This window comes from Dreissena polymorpha, chromosome 3 (genome assembly GCF_020536995.1).
Source record: "Dreissena polymorpha isolate Duluth1 chromosome 3, UMN_Dpol_1.0, whole genome shotgun sequence".
NCBI classification, from domain to species: domain Eukaryota; kingdom Metazoa; phylum Mollusca; class Bivalvia; order Myida; family Dreissenidae; genus Dreissena; species Dreissena polymorpha.
Window position 1 is genome coordinate 89,786,954 of NC_068357.1, and position 19,548 is coordinate 89,806,501.

Here is a 19,548-nt window from a genome sequence, read left to right on the forward strand (position 1 = left end):
AGTACTTATTTACACTAATTTACACAAAAAATCACCACTATGTAATATATTCTTAACACAAAAATATTTACATTGATCCGTAAAATAACTTCTCCTGCCATAAACGAAAAAAAAATCGCATTACATACTAGTCGCCGCACTTCAGTGCGACGCCAATAAATACAATACAAAAAATACCCACAAATAAAAAAAGCATGGGTCAACGCCTGGACTAGTGAAAGAAAAGCAGTGAGGAAATAAACCGGTTTTAAGGAGCTTCGATCCTTTCACGTGGACCAAAGTAGGTCACAATACATTATATTGAATATGACAATTACCATTAAAGTCATTTAGATTAAATAGTAATTAAAGAGCATATATTTTAATATTATAACCATTTCACTCCATAGTTGGTTGCAAACAAAAGCAACATGATTGTTATGGAAGGGAATAACCGCCAATAGTATTTATCACCAGAAATGTTGCACGTGTTGAGTATTCAGCTGATATGTCGATAGGGGTATTTCGATAGTTTTACTCTTGTAAAAATCGTCACTGAACGTTCGGTCAGACGAAAGCTGACTTAGCCTTTCTAGGTTCAAGAATTGTTTTATTGTAGTTTGTTGGCAAGTAGCCGTTCATGGTCATTTTTCGCCACGAGGCAACCTTTCCCAACAAAATGGTACATAGTTTACGAAAATCGACCGCCATTAAGGCACATAATGACTTTAAAATGTTGATGCAGGTGATTTTCCTGTGACAAGAGATGCCTTCTTTGTACATGTATATCATATGATATTTTTTTTTGTAAAACTGATGAAAAATGTTGTTTTATGCCATATTGATAGTGTTAAAGTGACTTGGCCACGCGGCCAACACCTGTGGTTACTACAATTTGTAACTCAAACACCGGTTGACTTGAAAATGGGTTGTAAAATGTTGAATTGTGACTCGTCAACATGTATTCTGTACAATTGTATAGCGTACACTTGTTAGATGCTGACTTGTAGCAGATTACTAAAACCGATCGTACAACTTATAAAATATTCAACATGCTAATGTAGTTTGTCATCAACTTACTTTCAGATGGATCTATTATATTTTATTTATTATTATGAGTCATGACTACAATATAAGGTATATGAAGATGTAGACTTTATATATGCACTTTCTTCATTTTCAGATCTGTAGTTTAAGAAGTTACATGTTTTTTTTAAACATTTAAACATTTCGTAGAATCGGAACATACACCATTTTACACTTTACAATTGTACAAAACAGATATTAAAATGTTGCATTTTAAAAATTCTTTGTTAAGCAAATGAGCTGAATATTCAACACGTGCAACATTTCTGGTGATGAATAATATTGGCGGTCTTTCCCTTCCATAGATTGTAACCTTGTAAGGCACGATGCAATAAAACAAAACCATGTATAAACTACATCTCGTCTAAAAGGCTTTAGCGACATAAAATTATAAATTCTAATCATCTGATCATTGTGTCGCAATCATAGACCTAGATCTAAAATCTAAAGCTGTAATTAGTTTTATGCCACTTTCTAGAATATTGCAAGCTATCCAGACCGTGCTTGCTTGGGCCTCGTTTATTAAATGTATGCCGATGCTAAGTTCATGTCTGTTTCGGTACGGGGAAGGCATAGGTAAATACAAGGTATGGTCTAATTTATCGGCAGCATTGTTTGTTTTATGTTTGATTAAAATTTACTGCACAATATATTAAGTTTTAACGTCAGATCAAAATACAAGTCATAGAAAACGTAAATTCTATCGACCAAAAGACAAAGACATGCAAACAAGCTTAATGGTTCCCTTTACAAGAACAAATGGAAGAAAAGGGCAATGCTCTCTATATATGAATTGAATGAATGGTCCCTTTCAAAGTTAATAACAGTTTTCAATGTCAATAAACGCTAAAAACATCTGAACCGTCATGTTCATATAATTATTGGATTGTCAACTTGCAAAGCATTCCATCTTTAATGCGGTTGAAGTTTGGTGTCGCTGAAGCGTTATATTAGAATTCCGTATACTACTTCAAGGTCAAAGCTTTACACAAACACACCGCTAAACATAACCAAATAGACATATCGGCATAAAAAAACAAAACATTCACGTTTCAGCGAATGTCAGTCACTACGTAAATGTCAGTCATAGAGGTTTCTTACTATTGTTTTATAACACTGTGTCACGGTCGCATAATTTTTATTTCAAGGAATACACAAAGGAATATCAAATTCCACAGATGGCATTATTTTTAACCTGGATTCATTGTTATATTTTCATTTGCAATTCAATAATACTCACGGTTGAAATTCATACAATTTGCCATTGAAAGTGCAAATGTCAGTTATAAGTGTTTGATTGGCGGATCGCTTACACGATAACTATACACCGGTAATTCATTTCGTATGCTATTCATTCTAGTTTGATGGGTTTAATGTATGCTATGCATTAAAATTCGATCAGTTTTATCCGTATGTGTGTGTTTTTTGTGCATTTGAGTGGCTCGGCTACTTCGTTTGTTTTGTGGCAAGGTTTGGGTCTTGGTTCATTGCAATCAATACAAGACAGCGGGGTATAATAAGTCTCCTCTCTTGTTGATGCAACTGAAGGTTCACTTAGTGTACATGTCTATGCTATTCTCGGGTTAGATTCTTAAATTGTAAAGCTAATTTCAAATACATGTACTCAACATACTATTGATATCGCATCATAATCGCTAAAACACAACCGCTTATAGCATACGATGGGCTATTGGTGAATTACTTTAATGAAGGAATACGCAGTGATGACAATACGGATTGCCTACTGATTGAACTTGAGACAACTTTTGTAAGTCCACTGCGGTTGGCGGAGTATAGGAATGTCCTTCTCCGCCACTCCGTCCGTCAGTAAGTCCGTCATGGAAGGCCTATAACAATTAACAGATTGGTGTTTTGTTAAGTCAAAACCGGTTTAATATTTATAAACACCAATTTGTTAAGGCATAATTTGTTAATGAAACCGTTTAAAGCCACACACCTTGAATTGAAGTACATGTTAATCAATACATATGGATACAATTTGAAAGTGTGCAAAATTGTCATTAATTATATAGCCTAGTTAGCGAGTAATTTATTTTAAGAAAAATAATATTAAAACCGAAAGTAGGATTTCTATACTTATACGTCCATTTCGGCAAACGCGATTTTTTTTTTTAAGTTTTAAAGCGCAAAAAAGATAGATTTCTACCTAGATAAAATTTAATCTATAGCCTAGTTAGCATGTAATTTTTTTTTCAAACGGTACCGCATTTAAAACCGAAAGTAGGATTTCTAGACGTATACGTCCATTTCGACACATACGCGATTATTTAATAAGTTTTAGAGCGCATAAGAGACGGATTTCTACCTAGTTACCACCAGATAATTCTAATTGGCATAGATAAAATATGTTTCTTATTTATACTTTAATTTACTATGCCATGTACTTTATTTCAAGGCTTTAAGCCGCAAATATAACACCGCGAACTTGAGACGGTCATATTCTTGATTTAAGATGTACATTGACGCCATGTTTATTTATTATAAATGCGCAAACTATTTGCACATACCAGTTAAAAGCACACTTATCAATAAAGAAAGAGTGCGCAAACCATGTTATGACATTCCTATACAGTAATAAATAAACCATAAATATAAAAAGAGTAACGAGTATTCGTTGGTTTTACTTATTTAATTATTAAATACTCCTGTTCACATAGAATATCAATACTTCGAGTTTCTTTTCTTTTAACATGGCAGTCTCGCGTTTGGTTCTTACAAAGTTGCCATGCAAAAATCTTGAGTAATCTTATAGCGTTCATTTTTCACAATAACCATACTCCTTTTACTAAGATGTAATGTGCCGTTTGTTTCGAGAAGTGATTTGAGTTTACTTACACACTATTTTCGCTTGATTATACGTTCAGGTTAATAAGAATAATCATTAGGACCATGTCATAGTGTCACGTTGAAAAGGCTGGTTTTAGTACTGTATACCTCTTTGTATGTTTGGTAATTGTATTAGTATTTAAGTGGTATATGTTATTGAATGGTAGTAAAGGTAACGTGCAAGTAGCTTGTAAGTAAATGAATCTTTATTTTAGTGTATGTTCTTAAAAACGAATACAATGAGAAATTTTTCTTTAACGTTATATTTTTATTCTGTTCTGTCAGGGTGTTGTAAATTTATGTTACGTTTCCCCTTTATGTACTACGTATTGCTCTTTATATCAGATCTAATCAGACAGTCGTTTACGATGAATAAGACCGCGTATTAACTTTTACTTTTTTATTTGTTTATATTAGAATACACTTACTTCAAGACGCGACATAAGCTTAAATAATAAATTCCCTGCATAAATTTATAGGCTTCTCATGTCTTTACTTTCGGTCAATTTCTCTACAAACTTTCGTATAAAGTGGGTACTTCAATGGAATTAAATGTTCAATATTTCACTTTTAATGATTAAGCACGGTTTGGTACATACTTTAAGGGATTTTCCCATTACATATATATGTGATTTTCGTTTACATTATTTAAGAATCTATGATAAACAAGACAGCGTCGGTCCGAAGAATTTTTGCTGCAACGTTAATTGTGGACTTATTTGAAGAACCGGTTTGAGTTTTTCTCAAGTACTCTGTTGATCTTTCTACTGTGATTTTATTCACTATTTAACGGACCGAAACCTTGAAAATATGTTAACGCTCTTTTTTGTTAATATAGTTGAATGACCAAAATTATTACAAATAGGTAGAAAAATATTTGATTGCTCTATCAAGGCGCTTAGCGGAAATTAGGATCATTTAAACTTCAGGTAGAAATATACGTTATTGTCGTGATTTGATATTTGTTTTACTAATCAATAAATTAATTATCGTTTTATGTCTGTGCCGATTTTAAATACTATGTACAAATAATTCACTGGAATGGAATACTGAAGGTGTGTTTTTTCTTCATTTACCAGTCGGATGGTAACCGTTGGGTGTATTTCTTTTGGCCTTATTGGTCGGCGTCTGAACATCGTCGATCGGAAGTATATAAAGCCCGATACGGTTATCACAGAGACATTGCAGTCCTTTTGAAAGAAGTCAGCTTTAAGTATTCTAGTGAATGTCGCTGCGTGAGGAAAATTAAAAGTGAATGCATCCGTGTTTGTGATGCTAATGTTATCCAGTGTAGACACGTGAAATGTAAATGGCTAGTAGATGTTCAATACAAATGTTTAACTGCTTGGTATTTAATACGGATGTGGTGGACGATGTAGCTGCATGTAGGATAGTATTAGTCACGAAATCAGTGAGTGTATTACTTTTAAGAAATGGATTGAAATTAATGTGCATTTTATGTAAATTAAAATATAAAAAAAAACATGACTTAACATACCGGATTTCTTATTAACACCGTGCAGCAACCAAGGATTGATTTACAAGGAATCTGTAATTTGTGACGTATACTTTAATTTTGGATTGTACGTGTATTATAAAACAAATCGCCATGACTTAAAACCCCATAACTAATTTGACTGAACGCGCGATGAAAATGTTTACTTATAGATTATCACGGGCTGTCTTCTGAATTAAGAAATATTCCTCACAGCAAGAATGCGTTCAATCGAATTTGTTTGAACATTGGTTGAACAATTATAAAAAGCGTATGGCAATCGGAAATACGTTGTCCGTCAGTGTGGGTTTCCTCCCGGAGGGTCGGAATGACGTTCCTCCGCCCACAAACATGGCCTGTATGCCGGACATCTTCAACAAGTTGGACGCCGATACAATCGAGAAGACGCGAGTACTCAACTCGCAACTGGAAATGCGCCTGAGGGTCCAGGAAAGGGTGCTGAGCAAGCACCGGTGCGCTGTCGAGCAGAGATACGTCAGAGAGAGGGACCGGCTGCGAGTGGATCTTACAAACATAGCGCGGCGTCTGCCGAATTATTCGTCATTGTCGCAGCTTGAGAATAAAGTTAAGAGCATCATAAATAAACGGAATCTAGGTTTCAAGAAGCACGATTGTGTTTTCACAACGGAGCCCCTGGACATGGGTGGATTAGCGGATGAGAAGACTGATAAGCCTTTCTGTGATAGGTTTCTTACGCATCATTTACCGACTAAATCCAAGTTTTACAAGGACGCACTGCCTTCCGTTAAGAAAGGCTACGACGGAGCAACGCGTCAGGGGCCGGCGTTACGTTCGCACAGAAAGGAATCGTTACGTCAGGGGAACGTTATTTTAAAAGCTCTATACGATTTTGACGTCAAGTTACGTCGGAGGAACGTTATGTTAAAGTCTTTGGACGATTCTTACGTCAAGTTAAAATTACACGTGAATAATGAAGATGACGACACGAAAACTGTTTGATAGTGGTGGTTTTATTTTTTATTTTGCTGTTTGTGTTTTTGTATTTGTTTTATTTACAGCAAACCGTTTTCTACATTTCATCTTCTGTAACTTATTCTTCGTTGTAAGCTGTCAACATAAAATTAACAGTATTTTTATAAAGTTTAGAATCGAATTAAATTCGCTAAAACCTTTTTCAAAGCACCAACTGTTTTGTTTCAGCGCGCAATTTATGCAGAAATGTGTACGAAAGTGTGATTTTAATCTGTCTTAATTTGATCAAATACGTGTTTTAGTTCTATAGCATAGTTAACGTTGTATGAAATAAACATTTAAGGGGCTTGCTTGATTTGAAATCGTGTATTCAAGACTTTGTCCGTTTAAAATTGGTATCCCGCAAACACTCTGCACACACCGTAGAGCATTGACATTTAATAAATTGACTTCGCGGTCTAATTCGCACACGATAAAATACAAATTCAATTAAAGTGGTTGTTTTTGTTATAAATCATCACCGAAATAAATTGTGTTTCGAGTTATCGCTTGGGACAGATATACGATGCAATTATCAATATTGACTTGTGTGTTTTATACAATTATGAATTATCCATGATCCTGTTTGCGGACGGATGAATTCCATCAGCATGAAAACGAATTGAATCGATAAAACGCTGCTTTTCAAACCTAAGGGACTTCGCAGTTGAATTTTAATCAGGGAATCATCAATCTGAAACAACAAACGGCTTTGGAAAATAACTAGGATAATACGTCAAGAAAATGGATATCCAAAATGTACACACATTGGATCAGAGGTCATATACACGATGCTTTTATATATTGAATATGGGTCTTGCTCTGTAATAAAGAGGATTTAATGCATGTGCGTAAAGTGCCGTCCCAGATTAGCCTGTGTTGTCCACACAGGCTAATCAGCGACTACACTTTCCGTTTTCATGATATTGTTTCGTTTAAAGAAATGGCGTCGATGTAAAAAAAAGAAGCATATAAAAAGGATATTTGAATATCTAAAAATGCTTAGAGCTTGTGCATGATGGATCCTCAAGACTGTTGCAGACGATCACACGCGAATGCATTCCAGAATGCAGAAACCGCCCCATTGAAGCAAAGCGTTTTAATATCATAGCGTATATTTGTACGAATACATTAAATAAAACACAAATATTTACATAGCACTTTTATAGCTTCAAAAAGTTTAAAGACATATGATAAAACAATTATGATTCCAAAACAATGCACTCAACATTTGAAAAAAACGTGAAGAACGTTAATAGAATCTACGAAGAAGATTGTAAATTATTTCTGATGTGTATGATCATAAACGTTTTTAAATGACGTTATAAGCATTGCGTGCTTTAAAAATTAAAATTAACCCAAAATCTGTTGGGATGTCGTAACAGATCAGATAAGGAGTACTGATCTCTGATTTGAAATAAACGATAAATTCGCCCAGCCTTGTTATATTGCTTTCCTTGGGTTCAATTCCCCACGCCATAGCAAGTTTTTCGAGTTCTCCAGCTTCTTCTCTGTGTTGAACAGCTTGTTCAAGTTGAGATCACGTGACATGTAGGCAATACAGCGAATGCATCGGCTGTCTCGCCGGCGTGCATGTATTTGAGCCTTGTTCTGATAAAACTGGGCTTAATGCATGTGCGTAAAGTGGCATCCCAGATTAGCCTGTGCAGTGCAGTAATCAGGGACGACACTTTCCGCCTATACTTGATTTTCGGTAAGGAGGGACTTCCTTGAAACTAAAATGTCATAAAAGCGGAAAGACACTTTACGCACATGCATTCTGCCCAGCTTTCTCAGAACTCATTTAAGATCGATGACAGTCTCTCTGCCGATCATAATTGAAACATAATTGTTCTAGTGGCAGTATTTGACTGTACAAGCATGGCGGGTAGTGTAAAAATATTACACTTTACGTATCAACAGAGACATGTATTTGTTTGCACTTCTTAAGTTATTTACTAGAAACTGTGCAAGACAACAATTAGACGTGTGTTATTATATAAAATACGTACTGATGTTGTTTTAATTATAGTCAGTATAACCATATAAAACGATTATTAAAGCACGGGACATGTCCGCATGGGGATTGCAAGAAAATGTACCTTATTACGTTTTGCGCTTTTCTTGCGATTAACCACCAAACCAGTATATCGTTATATTAAATTGTTTATATTTGATATTATAAGCTTTAATTAACTGTAATGCAATATTTGTAAACATGGAATATTAATAAATAAAAAAATCAGACTTAATTTCCCGATGAGGACCAAGTATTAAAATTATTGTTAATGAAATTATAATCATAAATCGAAAATCAGTATAAAAAAAACAGTGGAAATGCTAATGAGAACATCTGTAGTTGATTTTACATGCAACAAAAAAGAATTGATTCGATTCATAAACGAATATAAGTAACACACATAATTGCTACCATTGAATCTGCAATCGACTTAACATTATCAGTGGGTTCTATTTCAATGCAACGTACTGTATAAAAATCTTAATATAAGTGTTTCTTAAAATCAAGACCGAACATATTAGTTATCGCACAGGGTGTACGCTGAAAGCAAGTGTGATTGATAACTTTCCTTTTAAATATCAACACAATTATCAAAATGAATGTCTTCGGTTAAGACAAAGCAAGCCATATTAGTCATATTCGAAATTGTTCAAACAATACTTACTTAATATTTAACCCATTTATGTCTAGCGTCTAGAAAAAAAAGGCCTTGGCAAACAGTGTAGACCCAGATGAGACGCCGCATAATGCGGCGTCTCATCAGGGTCTGCACTGTTTGCTTAAAGAAATTTCTGTAAGAAATATTCTAAATATAGAAATAAATATACTAGATATCCCTATTTATTTTAATAAATTGATCCAATTTAGAAGGATGAGAGAGTCCACTAGGCATAAATTGGTTAATAGGACCCACTCATGCTCAAACGCTTTGCACACAAGAGTTCCGTCTTAAAAAAAGTATAGTTCAGGTTGGTTCACTTTAATAATGTATAACATAATAAACGCAATGCGTGCTATAGATTTGATACAACTGCAGGGATGTGTTGACTTACAATAAAGTTTTATTGTTTTAATTGATTACTTTAATTTACAAAACCTATTAGATGAAATACGTGTCAATTGATACGACTTAATACAATTATTGACTCAGGAAATACTTTCATCTTAATTAATGGCTTGAATTTACATGTAAGTAAGTGATCGTGGCCATTTGTAGCCGAAGGAAGTAATCAAAACCGTTTGTGATAATGAAAGGATTCGCTAATTGTTTCTGTAATGTATGCGATTAAAGTTGAAAAGAACGCAAACTTTAATTTATTATTGGAGAATTTATATTGAAAACCTGAACGATTGCATAGAAATCAATTGCAATCAAATGAATTTAGATGACAGCCATACATGCACATAAATATGGGCCTTTCGATATCAACTCTATCTGACAACAAATATAGCATTGATGTGAAGAAAACATTAAATCTTCAATCTAATACTACGCTGTTAACTCTTTTCGTGCTTCGTCATCACTATTAAAATGAAGACAAAAATAAAGAAAAATGAATCCGTATTTTACACTCCACCAACACAGTCCTTATTAAACTGCATTTCAGAGATGGGAGAATATAACGAACGCGCATGGGTAATATTGTTTAACTAAAACGAAACTAAGTGAACTGAACGGTAATGTTGACAATTCTTTTATTTGTCAAACTATCGTGTTGTTTACATACATTTTATCAAACAATTATTGGCGCCGTTTAGATAACACGTACACATTTTATTTATAAATCTTAAAAAAATATAAATAACTCTTAAAAATCGAGTAAAATAACATGATAAGAATCACATTTTTTATTTAATTTTTATTTCTATTTCGCATTAACTTGAGTTGCTAGTTCTGCCTGTTAATCTTATTTCAGACCATAAGCCCTCCTAATTATACAATTGTCTTATTTTAACCTATGTTATATTGTTATAGTGGTGAAATATGATGCTGTATGTTCAAATATGCCAACACATTAAATATGCCCTGCCCCGAAATTTGTTTACATGAGGTTCTTTTTTATTCTAATTCTTAAATGCTTATACTGCTAGTTGTTATTAAGCTAAGGTACGTCCTACCGGTGTCATTGAAGTATATAAGAATGCTCGCATCTCGAACAATTATACAAAGGATACGGCTGCTTAAAATTGTATGTACAATGCAAGATATTTTAACACTGACCGACCAAATATAAAGTGCATTGAAGGTTGACGTGAAGCCAACAAACTTCATGATAAGAGTTTCCGGGCAATTTTCTTGAAAATAAAATATCTTCTGAACATATTCACACTTTTTGAAAGTGTGTCATCACCAAGTGTAGATTAAAATGCGCATATTACACGCGCATGTTTTAACACTATGTATTGTTATTACAGCCTAAATTAATCTTTAAGCTTTAATCAGGAAGACGGATATTATCCGGTTGCAAATGAGCTGCTTATACAATCAATGTAACCGCGAAATGTCTGGCCTACGATGGGCGTTCATTGAACTGCAAGTTATGCTCTGTAACAGAAAAACGATTTCATGAGTACAACATCCGATCGAAAGTAGACGGATTTATTGAAACTGTCCACATTCATAATTTACTCGTGGTTTGTATTTATTTGCGTTTCAGCTTCATGGGTATTTATTTCAAGTAAAAATGTGTTTATTACATGTTAATAGTGAGTGTGTGGTGGGGGCTCATGCGTAACAAAGTACATGGGTGTGTTTATTTTATTGCTGACGTTGACGAATAAAGTCACGTGACGGAAAGGCCTGTACAGAGGCAATAATAGCCATTTTACAAACGGAACAAACATGTAATATTAAAAGATATGAAATTAAATAACGTTTACGATGATTTGACACACAACTTATAATACATTTGTTCACAATTAATATATTTATATTAAAATATTTAAACTCACGAAGTTAGTAAAAATAAGGGGCCCACATGTAGGATTAAATTCTTGATTTCGATTGGACATAATAAATGTTGCATCCGCCTTCATGGGTGAACGCACAGTGGGGAGAGGACAAAATTCCCACAGAGAGTAAATGTATATTATATGAAATGGGAGATACATGCGTCTACATTCCTGCAAACCGAACTTAAACGCCGTTTATTTGCATGCAAGTATTAGTGTAGTGATAAGATTTGAAAGAAAAAAGGGCATCAACACATATTTGTCTTTTATTTGAACCAAAGTGCAATACAAGCTACATCATAGTACATGTATTAATAACGTGGAATTTTATGTTTCTGTAAAAAGGTAATTCAATGATACTAGTACGAATGGTGGTTGATGCAACTATATTCGTTTTGTTCTGTCAAGCATACTTGTATGCACCTTTATATTTCACCATTTTCTTTAGATCCATTACATCTTCTATAACTGCGTTCCTGAATAATGGTCTTTCATCTGACTGGAATTTTCAGGTCTGCTATTTAGGGATAATATTTCTCGGGCACGCCAAGCAACATTTCTGTTAAAAATTAATAACTAACTAGCACTTACAATTCGATGAATGTTTAACTGAAATATGATATGCTGTCATGTTTATAAGGATTCTTAAAGACTTTGATAGAATACTAGAGCTATAAATTGATTTGTAATCTTATTTACAGTTGTCATGATACGATGTGTGAATTCAAACTCATATTGTATATAAAATAATCATGTTTCCATTAGCTATTGTTCCTAATGATTTCGTTGTTTAAACTACTGTACGTTGATTAAGTTACCAACATAATGTGCAGTGAGGAACATATGCTTTTAATTGACGCTACTTAGGTTGATGTATACTAAAATCTATTATTGAACAATTTAGGTATTGAATACAGTTTAACAAAAGTGAAATGCATGGCATCCTACTTGGTGGCTGGTGGTGTGTTTTCAAATAGAAAAGTTTAGTTGTTATGATTGATGCAACACCAAGCCAAAACAGATTGAACTTATCAACGTCTTTGTTTGTTTAAAGGGACTGTCCAACAGATTAAAGCGTCGTTCGACGCGAATCGATATTTTGGGAAACTACGAGGATTGCTGATATAGCTAAAAATACCTCCGCATTTGACGTGAGCGTGGATGGTCGAGTGGTAAAGTCGGGAGACATTTTACTCCAAGCTTCCATGTGGTTCGAGCCCTGTGGAGGTTAACGTTTTTTTTCTTCTTTTTTTAAATTGTATTCTTATTTCTTTTACTGGAGATTTTTAGTAACAATGTTTAAATTTATCAATATAAAGCATTTTAAGCAGTTAATGACAAGCTTTAGTACATGCGAAAATCTGTAGGACGGCCCCTTTAAGAACTGTACATCAGCAAGACACTTAAAATAGTGCTGCGTAAATTGAATTCATGTACCGTTTCGTGCCATTGTAACTCGCTGAAATACAATAGTTGTTAAATCTTACAAAAGAAATCAGCAGAGGTTTTTAAAATAACTGTCATTCGTGCAACTGTCGCTAATTCAAGCGGTTTTATAAGATTATCCAGAGAATATATCACGAACTTTATTGTTTCAATATCCTACTTTTGCCATAAGTATTTTATATTTTAATTTATTTGTCGCTTTGCGTACGAAAACAATGGTGTGTCTATTAACATGACATACATTTAAGATCTAATGGTTCATGCAATAGTTCTTTCACATTTTCGCATCAGTTTTTATTAACGATTTCGTATTTCCGGTTGTCTGAACATTTAAGATAAGCATGCTGTGCATATCACATCTACACTTTTTGCAAAACTTCATGTTTTTACCGTATTCAGTACTTCAAAATCTATATATGTATAGCATAACAACGTAATTCAACGTGCAACAAATAAATAGTAATACAATTGGGAATTACCATATCGTAAGGTTTTTATTTAAATCGAATCATAAATTAACATTAATCTAGGAATAGTGTTTATCTGTTCTATTTAAGACGAATATCTCTTCAAGAAACGCATGTATTTGTTTGAAAACAATTTAACCTTTCTAAATGTATTAACAAATTAACAAATGCCTCGTCATTCAGTGTCAAGATAGACTTCAGACCTTACTATAATGTTATGTGCGATATTTTTTAAACAGACGTGTGAAAAGATCATATGCGCGCCAACAAATATCATTTGTATCATTAAACCTTTCAGCGAACCCAGAGTATGGTTCAACACACCTTATCATTTATCATACGGTAACAAATACGATATCCCATTAAATTACCACTTGTTTCAGGAAACATCGCCGACTGTTATGAAAAATATGAATCCCATTACATGTTATGGCTGGTGCAGGTTGAATGGCTGCTGCCTGTATTATCAGGGTTCATTAAGTATTTCACAAAGTATACTTGCGTCGAGGCAACTTGCGTCGGTATACCAGACATTTGCAAACAACAGAAGCACATGTATAAATGTGCAATGTTTTAAAGTTTAATTTTTTAACATTACTTTCATCACATCACATTCAAAACAACCTTTTTGTTTTTTGTTATTTTTTTCTAAAAAAATTACATACACAGGTCTGTGCAACCAGTACTATGTATGAATTAAGACAATGTCAACTTACTTCAAAGTAACTCTGTAGACAAAGAATCAAAAATTACAATTATTCATTATATGAATATATTTTAATGAACGCTGCTCACGTGTTTATTCAGCCTGTTTTCATTAACAGGCATCAGCATACGTTTTGTAACAAAAGCATTATTTTCAGAAAAATATGCGATTTAAAACAACATTCTGACTGTGATTTTACAGCTTCAAAACATATTTTAAAACAAACCTTTTGCCTTCCGGATAAAGTTATGACGATATCAAAGCAAAAGACGTAATATTGGCGTTAATTGATGGAATGTGTTCTTTCTAAAGAATTAAGTTTTTTAATTGTTTGGTAGAATCTTAATATCATGAACTTTTGGCAAGCAGCAATAGGGTGACAGTATGTATATGTTGTAACACAGATGATACCAACCATTATGATACCACGCTTACTATAATAAAAACGTGTAGATCTAGCAAAAGATCAATTATTATTCAAAGAAAAATTGTCAATTTATAAAAGATATTAAACAATTAAGTTATCGATGCATCCACAACATATTGTCTAAATAACTAGGTGCAAGAAAGATCGATCGTAAATATGTGTCATACACATACAATTATAGCACTACTGATGAGAGCCAGTGCAGATTGAAATATGACAGCATTAAAAATGTACCATCAACTTATTTGAAAAGGTGAAGGTACCATTTTGATGAATGCTATTTGATTGTTGAACTCAAAGTTGTTGTCATTAAACTATTAAATTTAACCTACACACATTGCAGTATATCAGAGGATGGTGGAATTTATTGGATATATATTAAAAAGGGTATGCTTAACCATAATGCAATAAGAGTGGTGTGGGTGTAAGGTATTCACCGGCTGCAATTATCATTAATTATGTATTATGCTTAAATTTTAGAAATTAAGTCGAGCATAATGTCACTGCAGACTATTTAATATCGAATAAGTTTTAAGGTGAAAAAAAACCGCATGCATTTGTAATTTAAGTAATTATCTTTTACCACCTACATATATTATGTAATGCAATTCGTTCGCGTTGGCGGTCACTGCTAAACACAAAGATTTATTTTTATATTTCAATAAACTTTTTATTGAATTTATCGTATCACTTTTCATAATTATAAAACATGTTTTGTGCATTAAGTATAAATACATGTTTGTTGTAAGCTCGTAGATTGCTTGTTCAAATACAAAACTTAAACACAAAACATAATGTCCGTTCTTTTAAAAGGTATGTTAGAGAAAATGGCTTGAAATCTATGTGCTCTTTGACACCATAAACTTTGTTCAATTTCTATTTCTATCTTTAAGGTGCATGAGCGATTGAACGTTTGTTGTTTATTGGTCGTAACTGCATTTAAACAGGTTTTTTTTTCAGTTATTAACGTAGCTATAAATTTAAATATTTTAAATAGAATCCAAATATTACATAGTGCATTGATAATAAAGCAAATATCAATTTGTTATGTATTACACATGGCATCAGCAGTCTTATCCTCAATGTTCAATATTTCCTCAAATTATATAATCGACTCATCTGCACACATTTGTATATTCGAATTGATTACAAATGAATAATTTGGAGGGTATTGGTCTTAATCATACACAATATGGCCCCGTTTTCATAATACATGTTCAGATGTATATTTAATTTCAGTGTCTTGGGCGATGAAAGGTTTACATGTTGACATAAACGGATTGCCACGAGTGATCAAATCAAATACATTTCGCAAAACAAAAATATATTTCATTGAAATATTAAAAGATGTTGGTATAAATGTTGTGTCAAAGGGTTCGGCTTTTAATTAACTTAATTAATGTGTTTGGTTTCATTCGGTTTCATATTACACAAGACAATCACAAAGTCTTTTCTTTGATATATCATGCGCTTTTATGGTTTACAATCACGTTGGCGTGTTACCGATGTCCGGAATTACCGGCATTATGATCCGAATCAATGGCTTTATGCCATCATCAAAGACCTTTTCTGAACAATCAGTTGCGCTTATTTGCATTTTATGGAACTAGTTTTACGTATGTATACGTGAAGTATACCCTTGTGTATTCGCTTTAATGGATTGGTACTCAAAAGAAATCAATTAAGTTGTAGTATAGCATATTAGCTTATATTGTTATATATATAAGTTCGATATTTACGTTTAAGCTCAATAATTGGAAGAAGGAATATGTAAAGAAAGACTGACAAACAAGCAAGCTGTCATGTTACGTAGATCCAGATCTCGCATACTTAATGTGACACATGACACATGCAGACGTACGGACATACTTACATATGTTAACACAAAATTTACCAGCATCAAGTTTAATCGTACATGATCTTTATTTAAAATCTCGTTCATATCAAATAATATATAAAATACTAAAAAAATGGTTTGACCGTGGTCTATAAATATTTAAATAACACAAGTGATTATCAATATAAATTATACCAATTTTTTCATTTGTACATAAAAGTATACACTCAAAACTGTATAACTGTTGTGCGCAATAAAAAAAAGAAAAGTCAGTCTTTTGCTATAATGAATATACCATGTGTTTGTTTCCCGCACATGTCCTCGCCTCATCGAGAGATTAAGGGTAACCAAAGCAAACTGCTATATCAAACATAATGACGCAAATCCGCGATCTAGGAATAAAAATAAAATCAATGGCTTTGTGTTGAAATTTCTTCTTTTATGAGCCCTTTCATAATATTGAGGATAAAAATAGAAATTGCATACAAAACAATTACGGGTATTATCCGCATTTTTTAATATCAATAAATAATAAAAATGGAAGTCTTTGGTAAATAATAAATGAATATTCTATTATGTACATTATTGATAGATATGTATATACTATTATATTATTCGGATAAGTATAGCTTCAGTAGTTTAGTATTTGACAAAACTGCACCTTTCTACAAGAGAACTTTAGCCCTCAGGAAGTACTATGAAGGCTTATTAAAAATCTGTGTGAATTACCCATAGTCGCATTTAGCAATCAAACTTGACCTACATAATCACAGTATGGTCTATGTGTCTTTGGATACAATTAGACACACATATTAATATAATTTGTATAATGGTTTACATCAACGCCATGAGTTTGAACACATTTAAAGTCGGTATAGGCACTGTACTGTATGTACTCTTTCTTCGATAAGGCGTTGTACTTGTTGTAGGAAAAGCAACGCTGTGTACACAAAATAATTGTTTCAGTTGAAGATTCGATATACATGTATATGATGCGAGCTTGATTTTGCCAGACATACCTTCAACTGGAGAGTAGCCGGTAAAATATTAAAATTGTAAAATATTGTTCGTAACCAGTTCTTTCTTAAATTCTAGATGACCAACCTCGTTATTGTTTAAATCAATCCAGCTTGAAATGCTCTTTGAACAATATGTCTCTATGCGTAAATTTTGGCGTGTCATTTGTGCGACATATGTTGCTTTTACACTCAATTTGTAAAGGAAATCTTTAAGTGTTGTTGACCTTAATATTGAGAGACGTTACGTTAAATATCAAGAAGGATATAATTAAAAAACGTTTAACGTTTCAAACGTGATAAGTTCAAATTTATGAAGCCAATAAAATGTTTGGACAATTTGAGTCCTCCAAACTACATAATAAGAATGAGCCATCATCCCTTAGGCTAAACACATTATAATTACAAAGGCATCTCTTGATTCAAAAGAAAAACAGTCAGAACAAAACAGAACAGAACAGAACAGTACGTTATTTCTCCCAGGTTTACATATACAACATGGGGGACATATAATATACATGTTACAAAATGCATATCATGTTTCCGGTTCAAGTGTGGTACATTTTGGTGTAGGGGGAAGTCATGTAAGCAATGTAAATCACTTAGCAGTTTAAATAGATGCTTTGAGATTTTATGGTCTTTAATTCGCAATACGGTAAATATGAAATCAGCATATATTTACAGAAAGAATGTTTGATATAATGGTAAGAATAGTAATAATAAGTCGATGTATCCCTATAAATAATTATATGTGTTATGGAAATTATACTTGTTCAAAAGTGATAAATATTGTATAGAAATAAAAATCATAGAAACACTAAATGATTTTCGCATAAGGCTTATTTCAATTACATTTGGATCTCATAAGAAGGAATTGCGTTCGTTATGTATGCAATAGTGTGTCAACTAGCATTAATTAGATCTGGAGTTTGGTGAACAAACCCATTATAGCAGGCTATTTGTTTTGGTTTGATAAAATATGCATAATAAACACTTATACATAAAATAAAATGCACTAACAAAAGCGCATGTACCAACGTGGATTAAATTGACGCAATACACATGTTCTACCATCTTGTTATTGTATTTCATATTGAAATAACATTGATTGAACGATTACATATAATGGAAGACTATAAGGCACTGAGGCATTTTTTATTTAAAGAGACGATACTGAAAGAAAAGTCATCGACGGATCGCCAACGGGCGTCTGCAGCACATACTTGCTTGTTCCGGCATGCTGTCGTTGTCTCTCTTTTTTATATTAATTCTCCAAGAGTGTATTATTTCGTTCAATAAAGTAACTTGCTGTTTGACATTCTTGACTTAAGTTCTGAGTTTATGACAAGTGAATGAATTTGTATAAAAAATAAACGACGATGTTTAAATGTTGCAGTTTAGAGAGAGTAAATCTAAGGTATGTCATACGATACAAAATTCGATGTTTCGATATTTATGTAACATTATTATACAGTAGGCATATCTTCTATAAAGTCAGGTTTATATGATACAATCTTATATACGTTGAAAAAAATTCATATGTATATAATTAGGATTTAAATTATATTTTGTAATGTATATTACACTTATATATACTAACATATATTAAATTTTCTTTAGAAATATGTTTATGCTCAACAATTATGAGTATGTTAATGAATATGCGTATAAAAATTCCTTTTTATGTTAGGTATTTTTGTGGAGAACAAGGCGTTTTGTCAATAAATCATGTGACAAAATCTATAGATTGATATGTCATTGTGTTTTGTCAGGGAACTCTTAGTTTCGCAATTTCAAAACCTGCAGTAAAAGTGTAAGAATACGATACAACGCGAAGGAGCTAAATCACGAATTTGTTACATTAATTTGCAAGATCAAAAAAAATAATACCGCAATCTTATACTTTAATTTCGTGCCCCCCCCCCCCCCCTCCCCTATTTGTGTTTTCGGCAGTTCAAAAAGACGGTGCAAGCTTGCCCGGACAAGTAATATGGGAACAATAATAGTTGAAATTTCTCATTGCATATCATAATGATTATTTATTATTTTTAAATCATTCTTATTTAATACAAACATATTTTTTCCTTGGAAATGTTATTATGTTGATGTTCGCAAGCGCAAACTTTGGTGCGAATTGATAATAATGAAAACACGATGCGAGTGCACTGATAAGAACGCGAGATCGTGTTATTAGATTATATGATTTTGAATCTCATTATTACTCGACGATTGTGATCTTACGAATTCAGATGTCGCGTTCTCGAGCTTGTAATGATA

General features: G+C 32.9%; 1 protein-coding gene across 1 annotated transcript; it reads left to right on the forward strand.

Moving 5' to 3' along the window:
- The first annotated feature begins 4,957 nt into the window (after positions 1-4,957).
- LOC127873286 (uncharacterized) lies at positions 4,958-7,835 on the forward strand. Its single transcript, XM_052417067.1, has one exon. It carries the CDS (start codon positions 5,681-5,683, stop codon positions 6,386-6,388), a length of 708 nt encoding a protein of 235 aa, XP_052273027.1. The 5' UTR covers positions 4,958-5,680; the 3' UTR covers positions 6,389-7,835.
- Positions 7,836-19,548: the final 11,713 nt, after the last annotated feature.

What these genes read in the sequence shown, in the direction of transcription:
- LOC127873286 (XM_052417067.1), top strand. Translation starts at nt 5,681, where the DNA reads ATGGCAATCGGAAATACGTTGTCCGTCAGTGTGGGTTTCCTCCCGGAG.